Source organism: Oncorhynchus keta, chromosome 2 (genome assembly GCF_023373465.1).
Source record: "Oncorhynchus keta strain PuntledgeMale-10-30-2019 chromosome 2, Oket_V2, whole genome shotgun sequence".
Lineage (NCBI taxonomy): Eukaryota > Metazoa > Chordata > Actinopteri > Salmoniformes > Salmonidae > Oncorhynchus > Oncorhynchus keta.
The window spans coordinates 53,597,599-53,614,063 of record NC_068422.1 but is presented as its reverse complement, the minus strand read 5'-3'; the positions used below and the strand labels follow the sequence as shown (position 1 = coordinate 53,614,063).

Here is a 16,465-nt window from a genome sequence, read left to right as displayed (position 1 = left end):
CGTTTAGCTTAAAATGTTGATTAACTAAATGTTATTTCAAATCAAAATGTATTTGTCACATGCACCGAATACCTTACAGTGAAGTGCTTACTTACAAGCCCTTAACCAACAATGCAGTTTTAAGAAAAATGAAGTGCTAAGAATGTAATAAACTGAAGTAAACAATAAATAAATCAAATAAAAAAATAAGAATAGAAAAATGACAAATAAGTAAAGAGCAAAAATAAAATAACATAAACGGGGCTATTAGCAGCATGTACCAGTACGTAGTCTTGACTTGGACTTGAGTCAGACTCAAGTCACAAATATGATGACTCGCAACTCGACTTTGACTTTAACACCAATGACTCGTGACTTTACTTGGACTTGAGCTGACTTGATACCCTCCCGAAGCCCAAATATAAAAAATTACGCTATTAAAAAAAGTGTGCAGCGCATCAAATCTTACTTTAACGGATTACAGTGTTAATCGGACAGCAGCCAGTCAAATTGTGCCAGATGAGAAAAAGTTGCACGTGGCAGTGCAGTGGAACGTTTCCGAGTGAATTCAGATGGAGCTCTTGGAAAGATGATACCCCAAATTATTACTTTCGGATATAAAGACTACGCTGTATCAACAAAAAATGGATTGCAACTTGCAAAACATGCGGGAAGAAAATGACAGACGGAGGCGCAAGAACTTCCAACTTTGTTCGACATTTGAAGCGGCACAAAGAACGGTAAGTCGTGGCTAATATAGCCGACAGCTATATCATTCATAACTTTGCCAGTGTAGCATGTCGGCTAACGTAACGTTAAATCAATGAGCCTCCACACAGTCAGTCAGTGCGGAAACATGATCATTACACCCAAGATTGAGCCTCAACTGACTAGGCAATTGGTATCCTAAATCCTGCCTGGTGTTACCTCTGTTCCTAAAGCCATTGACATATGTTCGCCTACTGTAACCACACACACTGGGTGTGTTAAGGTTGGGCGATTGTGTATACGCCTACATCGCTCGATTGCGCCCCATAGCGATCCTCGATAGTTGATTGCTGTTTGCGGGGGTCTTTCTAATGGCTACCCATGGAAAATTAAAGTTTATTTGGAGAGTAATACATCTATTTTTTTAAAGCATTCATGATTTGTGTAAATGTAATATACTAACTATTACTCTGAAATGAAATGAAATAGTATTACATTTGGTGAAGAGCACATGATGTCTTGTTTAGGACTTCAGACTGGACTTGATACTTGTCGGTCTTGACTTGAGACTTGACTCGGACTTGCCTGTCTTGACTTGGGACTTGAGTGCTATAAGACGTGAGAGTTACCTGTGACTTGTAAAACAATGACTTGGTCCCACCTCTGTGTGGGGGCACGGGTTAGTCAAGATAATTGAGGAAATATGTACATGTTGGTAGAGGTAAAGTGACTATGCATAGATAATAAACAGAGAATAGCAGCAGTGTAAAATTGGGGGGTGGGGCAATGAAAATAGTCTGTGTAGCCATTTGGTTAGCTGTTCAGGAATCTTATTGTAACGATGTACTCTGAGAGTCAGGAAGCAAGTTCAGGGAGTAAATACATTTAATTAATAAATGAACAAAACAAGAAAAACCGACATGAAACAATGACGACTGAGGAAGAAACCAAAGGGAGTGACATAAAGGGCAGGTAAACAAGGAGGTGATTTAGTCCAGGTGAGTATCATTATGCACGTACCGCTAGTGACAGGTGTGTGCCCTAATGAGCAGGCTGACGGAGAGGGAGCACACATGACACTTAAGCCTTTTGGACCTAGACTTGGCACACTATGCAGTGTGTGCAGCAATGCGCAGTAGGCTATGAATGGCAGATGTTCCAAAATGCAATCAATTAGTGGGAAAAGACCATTTTCAAAAGTGACCGCAAATATGATTATGCATATAATGCATTAGAAAGGTGCCGTTTAATGGTCAAAATTATCTTCCCCAAACATGAAACTCAAGCGCCACCTATGAATGCCAGTGAGGCTTTACATTGGTTGTAAAGCGGATTCATGTGCTTAATTTGAAGAAGTCATTTGGCCACTTTAGTTGTGATACAAACCTTATAGGCCCATGGGCTAGGCTACATGAGTTGCGCGACTATGATTTGAAAAAAGTTGCAAAAAAACAGAACGCGCTGTTTCTTGCCTTACTGCACCAGCTGGGCATCATTCACAAGTGAAATATATATAATTGACAAGGGATAGGCTAATATTGTCATCAGACTATTCTTTATTTAATCTTATCTTTACATATACTAAATAATATATATGTGCATTTTTTATTTATTTAGAATGGACCATGATCATGCACCTGTATCGAAAGAGGGGGGATACATGTCATCTATGCACTTAAATAGTGAATGGAGAACACTTTTCCCATGGTTCATTTTCATGCCAGCCAGGTAGGCTATACTTCTGTTGTAAAGAGAAGCAATGTACTTAATAAATCTTGTTGGGGATAGGGGGCAGTATTTTCACTTTGGATAAATTGCGTGCCCATAGTGAACTGCAACCTACTTTGTCCTAGATTGCTAATATATGCATATTAGTATTACTATTGGATAGAAAACACTCTGAAGTTTCTAAAACTGTTTGAATTATGTCTGTGAGTATAACAGAACTCATAGGGCAGAATATCTTCCAAACAGGAAGTGAAATTCTGAATGTGGGTCAAATTTGACGTCATCGCCCCTTCCCTTCCAAATAAGATATGGATATGTTAGCACTTCCTACGGCTTTCACTAGTTGTCCTCATTCAGTAGAATGTGGAATGGAGCCTCTGGTGTGAACTTTGATCGAATGGGAGAGGAAATAGTCACTGTCTTGGCAGAATGCAATTTCCCTGTGGCGCATTTGTCTGTTGTCACCGTCGTTCCATTTGGCTGCAGATGAAAAAGTATGATCCGGTTGGAACGTTATTGGATATATATGAAAATAACATCCTGAAGATTGATTCTCTACTTAGTTTGACCAGTTTATTCGACCTGGAATATATATTTTAGAAATTTTTGTCCGAGTTCTCCTGGACCAGCGTCAGCTTTTGGGCACGTGAGCTGAAAGTGATAGCAAATGCAGCTAATTGGACACTAGTATTGGACATTATGGAACAAAACAACAATTTATTGTGGAACTAGGACTCCTTGCACTGCATTCTGATGAAAGACAATCAAAGGTAAGGGAATATTTATGATGTAATTTCGTATTTCTGTTGACTCCAACATGGCGGAGAAATATATTTACGTCTGAGTGCTGTCTCAGATTATTGCATGGTAGACTTTTTTCGTAACGTAAAAAAAAATCTGACACAGCGGTTGCATTAAGAACCAGTGTATCTTTAATTATATGTAGAACATGTATCTTCAGTCAAAGTTTATGATGAGTATTTATGTTATCTGGCGTAGCTTTCTATAATTCCTCCAGATATTTTGGAGGCATTTCTGAACATGGCGTCAATGTAAACCGAGATTTGTGGATATGAATATTATCGAACAAAACATAAATATATTGTGTAACATGTCATATGAGTGTCATCTGATGAAGATTTTCAAAAGTGATTCATTTTATTTCTAATCCTGCTTTTGTAACTCTGTCTTTGGCTGGGAAAAATGGCTGTGTTTTATTTTTTTATTTGGTGGTGGTCTAACATAAATATATGTTGTGTTTTCATTTAAAACATTTAAAAAATGGGACATGGTGGGTAGCTGAACAATATGTTTATATTTCATTTGCTGTATTGGACTTGTTAATGTGTGAAAGTTAAATATTTCACCTTTTCAGCTGAATGGGGGGGAGGAGTTCCCCTAGGGGATCGCCTTGCCATAACAGGTTTTAATATTAGGTAAGTTGAGAAAAAAATATATAGTAGACCTAGCCTATAGAAAGCTGATGGGATCCTCCTCATTTTAATAGAGGCCATCACTCTGTTGTCTTGCACAATTACATAGCCTATAGGAATGTTGTGCAACATGAGATCATGGAGTGTTTGATTAGATTTTCAATTACATTTGCATTGATGCAACTTTTCAGGGAAGTTAGGAACCAATATACACAGGCGGTTAGGTAAGCAAAGGCCAGCTTTTTCAAACAGAAATGTGCGTCCTGCAGCACACACTCCAAAAGTTCTGGGACACTGTAAAGTCCATGGAGAATAAGAGCACCTCCTCCCAGCTGCCCACTGCACTGAGGCTAGGAAACACTGTCACCACCGATAAATCTACGATAATCGAGAATTTCAATAAGCATTTTTCTACGGCTGGCCATGCTTTCCACCTGGTTACCCCTACCCAACAGCTATGCACGCCCTACAGCAACTTGCCCAAGCCTCCCCATTTCTCCCTCATCCAAATCCAGATAGCTGATGTTCTGAAAGAGCTGCAAAATCTGGACCACTACAAATCAGCTGGGCAAGACAATCTGGACCCTCTCTTTCTAAAATTATCCACCGCAAATGTTGCAACCCCTATTACTAGCCTGTTCAACCACTCTTTCGTATCTTCTGGGATTGCTAAAGATTGGAAAGCTGCCGCAGTCATCCCCCTCTTCAAAGAGGGAGACATTCTGGACTCAAACTGTTACAGAACTATATATCTATCCTACCCTGCCTATCTAAAGTCTTTGAAAACCAAGTTAACAAACAGATCACCGACCATTTAGAATCTCACTGTACCTTCTCCGCTATGCAATCTGGTTTCCGAGCTGGTCATGGGTGCACCCCAGCCATGCTCAAGGTCCTAAACGATATCATTACCGCCATCGATAAAAGACAATACTGTGCAGCCATCTTCATTGACCTAGCCAAGGCGTTCAACTCTGTCAACAACCACATTCTTATCGGCAGTCTCAACTGCCTTGGTTTCTCAAATGGCTGCCTCGCCTGGTTCACCAACTACTTCTCAGATAGAGTTCATTGTGTCAAATCGGAGTGCCTGTTGTCCGGACATCTGGCAGTCTCTATGGTGGAGCCACAGTGTTCAATTCTTGGGCTGACTCTTTTCTCGGTATACATCAATGATGTAGCTCTTGCTGCTGGTGATTCTCTGATTCACCTCTATGCAGATGACACCAAACTGTATACTGCTGGCCCTTCTTTGCACACTGTGTTAACAAACCTCCAGAACAGCCTCAATGCCATACAACTCTCCTTCCGTGGCCTCCAACTGCTCTTAAATGCAAATAAAACTAAATGCAACCAATCGCTGCCCGCACCCACCCGCCCGTCTAGCATCACTACTCTGGACAGTTCTGACTTAGAATATGCGGACAACTACAAATACCTAGGTGTCTTAGATTATACACTTCTCCTTCCAGACTCACATTAAGCATTGCCCATCCGAAATGAAATCTAGAAAAGGCTTCCTATTTCACTCATGCTGCCAAACATACCCTCGTAAAACTGACTATCTTACAAATCCTTGACTTCGGCAATGGCCTTTACAAAATAGCCTCCAACACTACTACAATACCCTACTCAGCAAATTTGATGTTGTCTACCACAGTGCCATCCATTTAGTCACCAAAGCCCCATATACTACCCTCCACTGCGACCTGTATGTTCTCGTTGGCTGGCCCTCGCTTCATATTTGTCACCAAACCCATTGGCTCCAGGTCATCTATGTCCTTAAAGGTAAAGCCCTGCCTTATCTCAGCTCACTTGTCACCATAGCAGCACCCACCCATAGCACGTGCTCCAGCAGGTGTATTTCCCCAAAGCCAACTCCTATTTTGGCCGCCTTTCCTTCCAGTTCTCCACTGCCAATGACTGGAAGAAATTTCAAAAATCACTAAAGCTGGAGTCTTATATCTCCCTCACTAACTTTAAACATCAGCTGTCAGAGAAGCTTATCGATCATTGCACACCCAACTACCTCATCCCTATATTTGTATCTATTTTTTGTTCCTTTGCACCCCAGTATCTCTATTTGCACATTCATCGTCTGCACATCTAATACTCCAGTGTTTAATTGCTAAATTGTAATTTTGCCACTATTGCCTATTTATTGACTTACTTCCTTAACCTCTCTAGGGTATGTGGGATGCGTCCCACCTGGCCAACATCCAGTGAGATTGCAGAGCGCCAAATTCAAAAACAGAAATACTAATTTTAAAAATTCAGAAAAAGATACAACTTTTTTACATAGGTTAAAAGATTAACTTCTTGTGAATCCAATCATGGTGTCAGATTTCATGGCGAAAGCATACCTTACAGTTATTTGAGAACATAGCCCAGCAGACAAATCAGTACAACCAGTAACCAGCCAAGTAGAAGAGTTACACAAGTCAGAAATAGAGATAGAATTAATCACTTACTTTGATGATCTTCACATGTTTGCACTCAGAAGACATTAATCTATTCAATAAATGTTCCTTTTGTTCGATAAAGTCTCTCTTTATATCTGAAAACCTCTGTTTTGTTCGCATGTTTTCTTCAGTAATCCATAGGCTCAAATGCAGTCACAACAGGCAGACAAAAAAATCCAAAATGTATCCGTAAAGTTCATAGAAACATGTCAAACGATCTTTGTATTTAATCTTCAGGTTGTTTTAGCCTAAATAATTGATAATATTTCAACCAGACTATAACGTTGTCAATATAAAAGGTAAACAAGAAAGGCACACTCTCGGTCGTGCGCATGAAAAAGCTCTGTGATACGGCAGTGTTTCACTTCTTCAGAATACAAGCCTGAAACTATTTCTAAAGACTGTTGACATCTAGTGGAATGCATAGGAACTGCAATTTGACTCCCAAGTCACTGGATACTGTCATGGCATTGAATAGAAAATGACAACAAAAACAAAAATCCTAATTCCTGAATGGATTTCTCTCAGGTTTTCACCTGCCAAATCAGTTCTGTTATACTCACAGACGTTATTTTAACAGTTCTTGGAAACTTTAGAGTGTTTTCTATCCAAATCTACTAATTGTATGCATATCCTATCTTCTGGGCCTGAGTCGAAGGCAGTTTAATTTGGGCATGCTTTTCATCCAAAATTCCAAATGCTGACCCCTACCCTAGAGAAGTTAATCTTATATAATTTGCACACACTGTATATAGACTTTGTTATTGTGTAATTGACTGTACATTTGTTTATCAGGCAGTCAGCAGATTTGATAGGCTACTAATGACTATCAGCAGCATCAGAGCTTGGAGAAGTCTAATTACCATGACTAAACAGTCACGTGGAATTTGACGGCGTTCATGACTCGTGACAGTCGGTGTGGCAGTAATACGGTCACCGCAACAGCCCTAATCTACACACAATACCCCATAATGACAAAGCAAAAACAGTTTTTGCTAATTTATAAAAAATAAAATAAAAGTATTACAGAAGTATTCAGACCCTTTACCCAGTTCTTTGTTGAAGCACCTTTGGCAGCAATTACAGCCTTGAGTCTTCTTGGGTATGATAATACAAGCTTGGTGCACATGCATTTGGTGATTTTCTCCCATTCTTCTCTGCAGATCCTCTCAAGCTCTGTCAGGATGGATGGGAAGCTTTGCTGCACAGCTATTTTCAGGTCTCTCTAGAGATGTTTGATCGAGTTCAAGTCCAGGCTCTGGCTTGGCCACTCAAGGACATTCAGAGACTTGTCCCGAAGCCACTCATGCGTTGGCTTGGCTGTGTGCTTAGGGTCGTTGTCCTGTTGGAAGGTGAACCTTCACCCAGTCTGAGGACCTGAGTGCTCTGGAGCAGGTTTTCATCAAGGATCTCTCTGTACTTTGCCCATTCATCTTTGCCTTGAGCCTAACTAGTCTCCTAGTCCCTGCCGCTGAAAAACATCCCCACAGCATGATGCTGCCACCACCGTGGTTCACCATAGGGATGACACCAGCTTTCCTCCAGACATGATGCTTGGCATTCAGGCCAAAGAGTTCAATCTTGGTTTCATCAAACCAGATAATCTTGTTTCTCATGGTCTGAGAGTCTTTATGGGGGTTTTGGCAAACTCCAAGCGGGCTGTCATGTGCCTTTTACTGAGGACTGGCTTCCGTCTTGCCACTCTACCATAAAGGCCTGATATGGTGTCATGCTGCAGAAATGGTTGTCCTTCTGGAAAGTTCTCCCATCTCCACAGAGGAACTCTAGAGCTCTGTCAGAGTGACCATAGGGTATTTGGTCACCTCCCTGACCAATAACCTGATGGGAGGCCAGCTCTAGGAAGAGTCTTGGTGGTTACATTTAAGAATGGTGGAGGCCACTGTGTTCTTGGGGACCTTCAATTCTGCAGGAATGTTTTGGTACCCTTCCCCAGATCTGTGCCGACACAATGCTGTTTCGGAGCTCTTTCCAGCAACCTCATGGCTTGGTTTTTGCTCTGACATGCACTGTTAACTGGGTTTGTGTCTTTCTAAATCATGTCCAATCAATTTAATTTACCACAAGTGGACTCCAATCAAGTTGTAGAAATATCTCAAGGATGATCAATGGAGACAGGATGCACCTGATCTCAACTTCGAATCTCATAGCAAATGGTCTAGGTACTTCTGTCATTATGGGGTATTATGTGTAGACTGCTGAGTTCTTTTTATGTAATCCATTTTAGAATAAGGCTTTAATGTAACAATATGTGAAAACAGTCAAGGGGTCTGAAGACTTTCCGAAAGGCAGTGTATATACTCAACTCAATAACTGTAGCTAATACCTCAATAAATGAAAACACATAGGTTTTTGTATCTAAAATGGCTTTGAACACCACACATAATATGTAGGTAGCAAGGATTTGTCTGCCTCACACACATTCCTCAAATTGCAGTTGCATTTCACTGGTCAGAAACAATATAAACTAGTCTTAGTCATTTAAAATAAATGTATATCTTTGATGTAGACAATTATTGGTGCCGCAGAGGCCTAAAGTCCTGAGAGAAAGCAATTAGTTGACTTACTGTATGTTTGGATTCTATGTTTATTAAATATGTAATATCGTTCCTTGTGGTGCCTTGCAGCTCCAATGGACTTAATGATTTAGCATACAGAAATAAACAAGCACTCGCAAGATTACTTCTTAATGCCTGGATCATTTAAAATAAGATTTGGAAAGAATGGACATTTAATGAAGTTTCATTACTTTGGCATTACTGTGTAGTCTTGACATCAGCCAAGTTTCATGAAAGACCAGTTTTCAAAAGAATTGCAAATTTTCTTTGACAACACAAGACTAATAAATATTCAATGAATAGTAATTGGACAAAATCCACTCTTGCTCAAGGTCATCTTTCTTGATTTGCTTCTTTCATCATATGTTTCTTCCCATGTACCGTATAGTTTGCACTTGGGTTTTAGTAACACTTGAAATTCAGTTACACTTCAGTAAAACTTGTTTCAGAGTATTTCACTGTATCAGACACACTTGAAACAAGGTAAGACGTGTTTCAGTAACACCCGTTTCAGTGGAAATTCAGTGACTTCAACAAAGACCATCCCAGAAGCTGCTAACTTTAAAGCATGGCGGGGATGGTGAAAAGCAAAAGCGACGAGACAGAGACAGAGACGCTTATGGGTGTTGATGGAGAGCTGACGCAACGTGTCACATCACATAAAGAGAGTGCCATCTCTCCTGGCCAAAGGACGTTGGGGACGGTCTGTTTAGCTGAGAGGCTCTGATAACAAGACTCTCACCTGACGTTGGTGCCATGATCTTGGGGGAGTTCAGCTCATCCTGGGCCATCCAGGAGAAGTTCCAGTAACCTCGGGGGACGCCCAGTCCGGATCGACCTGCCAGCGGCTCCCCTGGAGGAAAGAGTAGAAGACATGGTCACAATAATACAACACAACAAACAAGTAATTCCTTTAAAGGAGAACGGAATAAAGTTCAATGTTCGTATTCATTGTTTATTCAGATACACATAATGAGAGGGGGACAGGTGAGAGAGGGTTGAATAAATAGTTGAAAGAGGTTGATCAAGGAATCAAATGCCAATTCCCCAGGGGCCATGTGGGCCAACATTTATATTTTTAAACGAGTGGGGCAGTCCCATGTTTCATGTTTATTGGATTGAATAGAGATAGAGGAGATGTGCTGAAATATTGTAGCAGTGGGCCAGAGGCAGTGGCTTAGACCGCTAGACCACCCAGTCCGCAACCTCTGGCACTTGTTATGTGTATTTCTACATAATTCAGTAATGATCATCCCGTGGTGTGCCTGCATGCTTTGACAATGTGCCATTAATTTTTCTCGACTCAAGCGTTTAAGTGATCAAATTGTTGCCTGTTGTTTTTACACCAGACACACTGTGAATGGAGATCACAGTGGGTAGAATTATTAGTTTTTCTGTTCATCAATTTAATCTCTGGATTCCTTTGTTCTCTACAACAATGTTGAAATACATATATTTTTATACTTTCTCTTTAAAGTTATAAATTTTATCTGGACCACTATAAGTATCTACTGATATCAAATCAAACTGTATTTGTCACATGCACAGAATACAACACAGTAAGGACTACAACAAGTGTAGTTCTTACTGTGCAATGCTTACTTACAAGCCCTTAACCTGTTAACAAACAGTACAGTTCAAGAAGAGTTAAGAAAATATTTACCAATTAAAATAGTTAAAAATAATAAAAAATAACCCAATAACATAACAGTAACGAGGCTATATACAGCAGGTACCGTTACCAGGTCAGTGTGCGGGGGTACAGGTTAGACGAGGTAATTTATACATCTAGGTAGGGGTGAAGTGACTATGCATAGAAAATAAACAGCGAGTACCAGAAGTGTACAAAACAAATGAAGTGGGTCAATGTAAATAGCCCAGTGGCCATTGAATTAATTGTTCAGCAGTCTTATGGCTTGGGGTTAGAAGCTAGTAAGGAGCCCTTTGGTCCGAGACTTGATGCTCTGGTACCGCCTGCCGTGCGGCAGCAGAGAAAACCCTCTGTAGCGCCTTATGGTCAGATGCCAAGCAGTTGTAATACAAGCCGGTGATGCAACCGGTCAGGATGCTCTCGATGGTGCAGCTGTAGAACTTTTTGAGGATCTGGGGTCCCATGACAAATCTTTTCATTTCCCGAGGGGAGAAAGTTTTTGTCATGCCCTCTTCACGACTGTCTTGGTGTGGTTTGTCTATGAGAGTTCATTGGTGATGTGGACAATTCTCAACCCGCTCCACTACAGCCCTGTCGATGTTATTGTGGGCCTGTTCGGCCCACCTTTTCCTGTAGTCCACAATCAGCACCTTCGCCTTGCTCAAATTGAGGGAGCGGTTGTTGTCCTGGCACCACACTGCCAGTTCTCTGACGTTCTCCTCATAGGCTGTCTCATTGTTGTGATCAGGCCTACCACTGTTGTGTCGTCAGCAAACTTAATGATGGTGTTGGAGTCGTGTTTGGCCACGCAGTCGTGGGTAAACAGGGAGTACAGGAGGGGACTAAGTACACACCCCTGATGGGCCCCAGTGTTGAGGATCAGCGTGGCAGACGTGTTGTTACCTACCCTTACCACATGGGGGTGGCCATTCAGGAAGTCCAAGATCCAGTTGCAGAGGGAGGGGTTTAGTCCCAGGCTACTTAGCTTAGTAATGAGCATCATGGGCACTATGGTGTTGAACGCTGAGCTGTAGTGAATGAACAGCTTTCTCACATAGGTGTTCCTTTTGTCAAGGTGGGAATGGGCAGTGTGGAGTGCAATAGAGATTGATACTGTATGTTTGTGCAGGAAAAACACCAAACATCACAATGAGGTGAAGGTTAAGGGATCAAGGGCTTCTAATGTTTCTAGCCCAGTTCTATCACTCCAGACTCCTGAGAACAGCATTCACTATGAGTACCGTGGGATATCTACTTCATTTGTAGCGTTTCAAGTCTCGTTTTGCTATAGTAGATACATAATGACACCATAATGATTCCAGCAGTGAGTTATTGGCAGTATGGATGTGTGTATTTGTTAACTTACTTATTTCTATATTGATATGTGTATACCATGTTGATATGTGCTTCTCATAGTTGCTTCTCCACTCGAATACACAAAACATTAAGAACACCTACTCTTTCCATGACATAGACTGGCCAGGTGAATCCAGGTGAAAGCTATGATCCCTTGTTAAATCCACTTCAATGAGTGTAGATGTAGTGTAGCAGATAGGTTAAAGAAGGATTTTCTAGCCTTGAGACATGGATTGTGCATGTATCACACCCTGATCTGTTTCGCTTGTCTCCACCCCGTACCAGGTGTCTCCCATCTCCCCTCATTATCCTCTGTGTATTTATACCGGTGTTTTCTGTTGCCAGTTCGTTTTGTTCGTCATGCCTACCAGTGGTTTTCCCCTCGCTCCTGTTTGTTTCTAGGTCCTGTTTTCTAGTTTTCCTGGGTTTGAACATTCTGCCTGACCCTGAGACTGCCTGCTGTACTGTACCTTTTGGACTTTGATCTGGATTACAGACCTCTGACTGCCCTTGACCTGTCGTTTTGCCTGTCCCCTGTTCTAGTAATACATTTTTCTGGGTCTTCCCTAAAACGTGATACTATGTGTGCCATTCAGAGGGTAAATTGGCAAAACAAAATATTTAAGTATCTATAAACGGGGTATGGTAGTAGGTGCCAGTAAGTGCCAGGTGGGAAGCATTGGTATCAACATGGGCACTCTATATGTATTTATACGTAATCCAGTAATGATCATCCCGTGGTGTGTCTGCATGCTTTGACAATGGGCCGTGGATCGATTGTTTATGGCTCACATACCCAATTCATGTTTCAAGCCCCCCACCAACGACAGCGCTCACAGGGATGTTGACTCCAATGCTTCCCACAGTTGATTGAAGTTTGCTGGATTTTCTTTCTGGTGCTCTACCGTTCTTGATACACACGGAAAACTGTTGAGCGTGAGAAACACAACAGCTTTGTAGTTCTTGACACACTCAAACTGGTGCGCCTAGCACCTACTACCATACCCTGTTCAAAGGCACTTAAATCTTTCGTGTTGCCAATTCACCCTCTGAATGGCACACATACACAATCCATTTTTCAATTGTCTCAAGGCTTAAAAATCCTTCTGTAACCTCTCTCCTCCCCTTCATCTACACTGATTGAAGTGGTTTTAACAGGTGACATCAATAAGGGATCATAGCTTTCATCTGGGTTCACCTGGTCAGTCTGTCATGGAAATGTTTTGTACACTCAGTATATATTCTGTACCATAAAACTGGCACTTACAGCACTTTGAATGTGAAAGAGCCCCACTACAACAAGGGTTTCAAATATGCCACTCACACAAATATAAGTTTGGTCCCTCGGTTTCCCTGACTGTGTTTAAACCCTCAAAACTGGGAAGCAATTTGATTTAGAACCAAATTATGTTCTGATGCTATAAAAGAGATGGGACAGTATTTAATTAGAAGTACCTAAGATCTGCTGCGGGCTTTTCTTTCTCTCCCTCTGTCCTTCTTATGTTTATTTCTGTCTTATGTTCTTTCTCTCTCCCTTCCGTCTTCATAGTTGTAATGAGTGAGATGATTCATGCAATACACTGTACAGGGGAAAACCTCTTTTAATAATTTCAAATGAGCACTAAAGGGGGGATCGATATTAAACAAAGCATGACTTCCATAAGCCAGGGAGCACAGTGTAAAGTGCCTTGCAAAAGTAATCATCCCACTTGTCGTTTTTTACTATTTTGGTGCAGCTCAACCTGTACTTTAAATGTATTTTTTATTTTTTTTATGTAACGGATATACACATAATAGTCCAAATTGGTGAAGTGAAATTAAACAAATTACTTGTTTCAAAAAATTAAAAATGATAAAAAACGGAAAATTGTTGATTGCATATGTATTCAGCCCCTAAATAAGTTCTGGTGCAACCAATTACCTTCAGAAGTCACATAACTAGTTAAATAAAGTCCACCTGTGTGCAATCTAAGTGTCACATGATCTCAGTATATATACACCTATTCTGAAACGCCCCAGAGTCTGCAATACCACTAAGCAAGGGGCACCACCAAGCAAGCGGCACTACCAAGCAAGCGGCACTATGAAGACCAAGGAGCTCTCCAAACAGGTCAGGGACAAAGTTCTGGAGAAGTACAGCTCAGGTTTGGGTTATAAAAAAATATCCAAAACTTTGAACATCCCACAGAGCACCATTAAATCCATTATTAAAAAATGGAATGAATAAACCTGCCAAGAGAAGGCCACCCACCAAAACTCTAAATACAGGGAAATTCTTGAGGGTAACCTGTTTCAGTCTTCCAGAGATTTGAGACTGGGACAGAGGTTCACCTTTCAGCAGGACAATTTCTCTAAGCATACTGCTAAAGCAACACTTGAGTGGTTTAAGGGCAAACATTGAAATATCTTAGAATGGCCTAGACAATGACCAGACCTCAATCAAATTGAGAATATGTTGTATGATTTGAAGATTACTGTACACCAGCGGAACCAATCCTACTTGAAGGAGCTGGAGCAGTTTTGCCTTGAAGAATTGGCAAAAAATCCCAGTGGCTAGATGTGCCAAGTTTATAGTGACATACCCAAGATACTTGCAGCTGTAATTGCTGCAAAAGGTGGCTCTACAAAGTATTGACTTTGGGGGGTGAATAGTTATGCACGCTCAAGTTATCCGTTCTCTTTGTCTTATTTCTTGTTTGTATCACAATAAAAAATGTTTTGCATCTTCAAAGTGGTAGTCATTTTGTGTAAATCAAATTATACAAACCCCCAAAAATCTATGTTTATTTGTTGAGCTTGACTTTAAAGACACAGGGATTATATTTGAGCAAAATGTATATAGGTATAGTGGAGTATAAAATGCCCTTGCAGAGACTCCAACGCACTCTTGTGTACACTAGTTTTTCCTATTTTCCACCTCTTTCCATACCTCTCCAAAGGGCCTCTCAAATGCCAATATGTACATTTGTAAGGGGTGCGTACTGGCGGCAGAGAGGTCAGGCTCAGGAGAGCAAAAACTGTTACAACAGCGCAGTTTAATAATAAAAATCACCGTAAACAGAACAATCAATACAAAATGGTACAAAACCCGTCGCACACCAGAATAACGTGCACAAGAACTTACAATAAACAATTCCGGACAAGGACATGGGGGGGAACAGAGGGTTAAATACACAACATGTAATGATGGTATTAAAACCAGGTAGGTGGGAAGGAAAATGAAAAGTGGATCGATGATGGCTAGAAGACCGGTGACGCCGACAGCTACCCGAACAAGGAGAGGAAACAACGGTGGAACTCCTGCCGCACTAAAGGGTCCAACACGTCCTCGACCGGAACCCAGCACATTTCCTCCGGACCGTACCCCTCCCACTCCACGAGATACTGAAGGACCCTCGACCGACGCCTCGAATCCAGTACTCCGGGGCCCCCTCGATGTCCAGAGGGGGCGGAGGAACCTCCCACACCTCAGACTCCTAGAGCGGGCCAGCCACCACCAGCCTGAAGAGAGATACATGAAACGAAGGGTTAATACGGTAACCTATAACAAACCTTGTTCCCTTTCCTCAGGACTTTAAATGGCCTCACTAACCGCGGACCCAGTTTCCAGCAGGGCAGGCGGAGGGGCAGGTTTCGGGTCGAGGGCCAGACCAGTCCCCCATTGCGAATACCGGGGCCTCACTGCGGTGACTGTCTGCGTTCTCAATATGCACTGGAACGGAGAGTGGTTAGTGGAGGAGTGGCGAAGCGGGTTCTGTGCCATCTCGGCCCAGGGCTCGAACGCCGCCCACTCCCCCAGCCGGTCCTGGCAATAAGACCGTAGAAACCTGCCCACATCCTGGTTTACTCTCTCCATCTGCCCATTACTCTCGGGGTGAAACCCCAAAGTAAGGCTGATTGAGACTCCCAAACGTTCCATGAATGCCTTCCAGACCCTAGACGTGAACTGGGGACCTCGATCAGACACTATATCCTCAGGCACCCCGTAGTGCCGGGAGATGTGCGTTTACAAGGCCTCCGCAGTCTGTAGGGCCGTAGGGAGACCGGGCAGAGGAAGGAGACGACAGGACTTAGAGAACCGATCCACAACAACCAGGATCGCAGTGTTACCCTGTGAGGGGGGAGACCGGTAAGAAAATCCACCGACAGGTGTGACCAAGGCCGTTGTGGAACGGGTAAGGGGTGTAGCTTATCTCTGGGCAGGTGCCTAGGAGCCTTGCACTGGGCACACACCGAGCAGCAGGAAACATAAACCCTCACGTCCTTAGCCAAGATAGGCAACCAGTACCTCCCGCTCAAAAAGCACACTGTCCGACCGATCCCAGAATGACCAGAGGAGGGTGACGTGTGGGCCCAATACATCAACCGGTCATGAACAGCAGACGGTACGTACAGACGCCCAGCGGGACACTGGACGGGAGCGGGCTCTGCACGTAACGCCTGCTCAATGTCTGCATCCAGCTCCCACACTACCGGCGCCACCAGGCCGGGAGTTTGGGAGTAGGATCCATGGCCTGCTCCTCTGTGTCATACAGCCGGGTCAATGCGTCTGCCTTCATGTTCTGGGAGCCT

The 16,465-nt window shown here is 42.4% G+C and overlaps 1 protein-coding gene across 1 annotated transcript in view; it reads right to left on the bottom strand.

Moving 5' to 3' along the window:
* alk (ALK receptor tyrosine kinase) overlaps positions 1-16,465 on the bottom strand; it is a 738,611-nt gene that overhangs the window by 471,768 nt on the left and 250,378 nt on the right. The window contains exon 2 of the mRNA XM_052470437.1: positions 9,629-9,739. Coding sequence (XP_052326397.1) covers positions 9,629-9,739 — 111 coding nt within the window. The remainder of the gene's footprint in view (positions 1-9,628; positions 9,740-16,465) is intronic.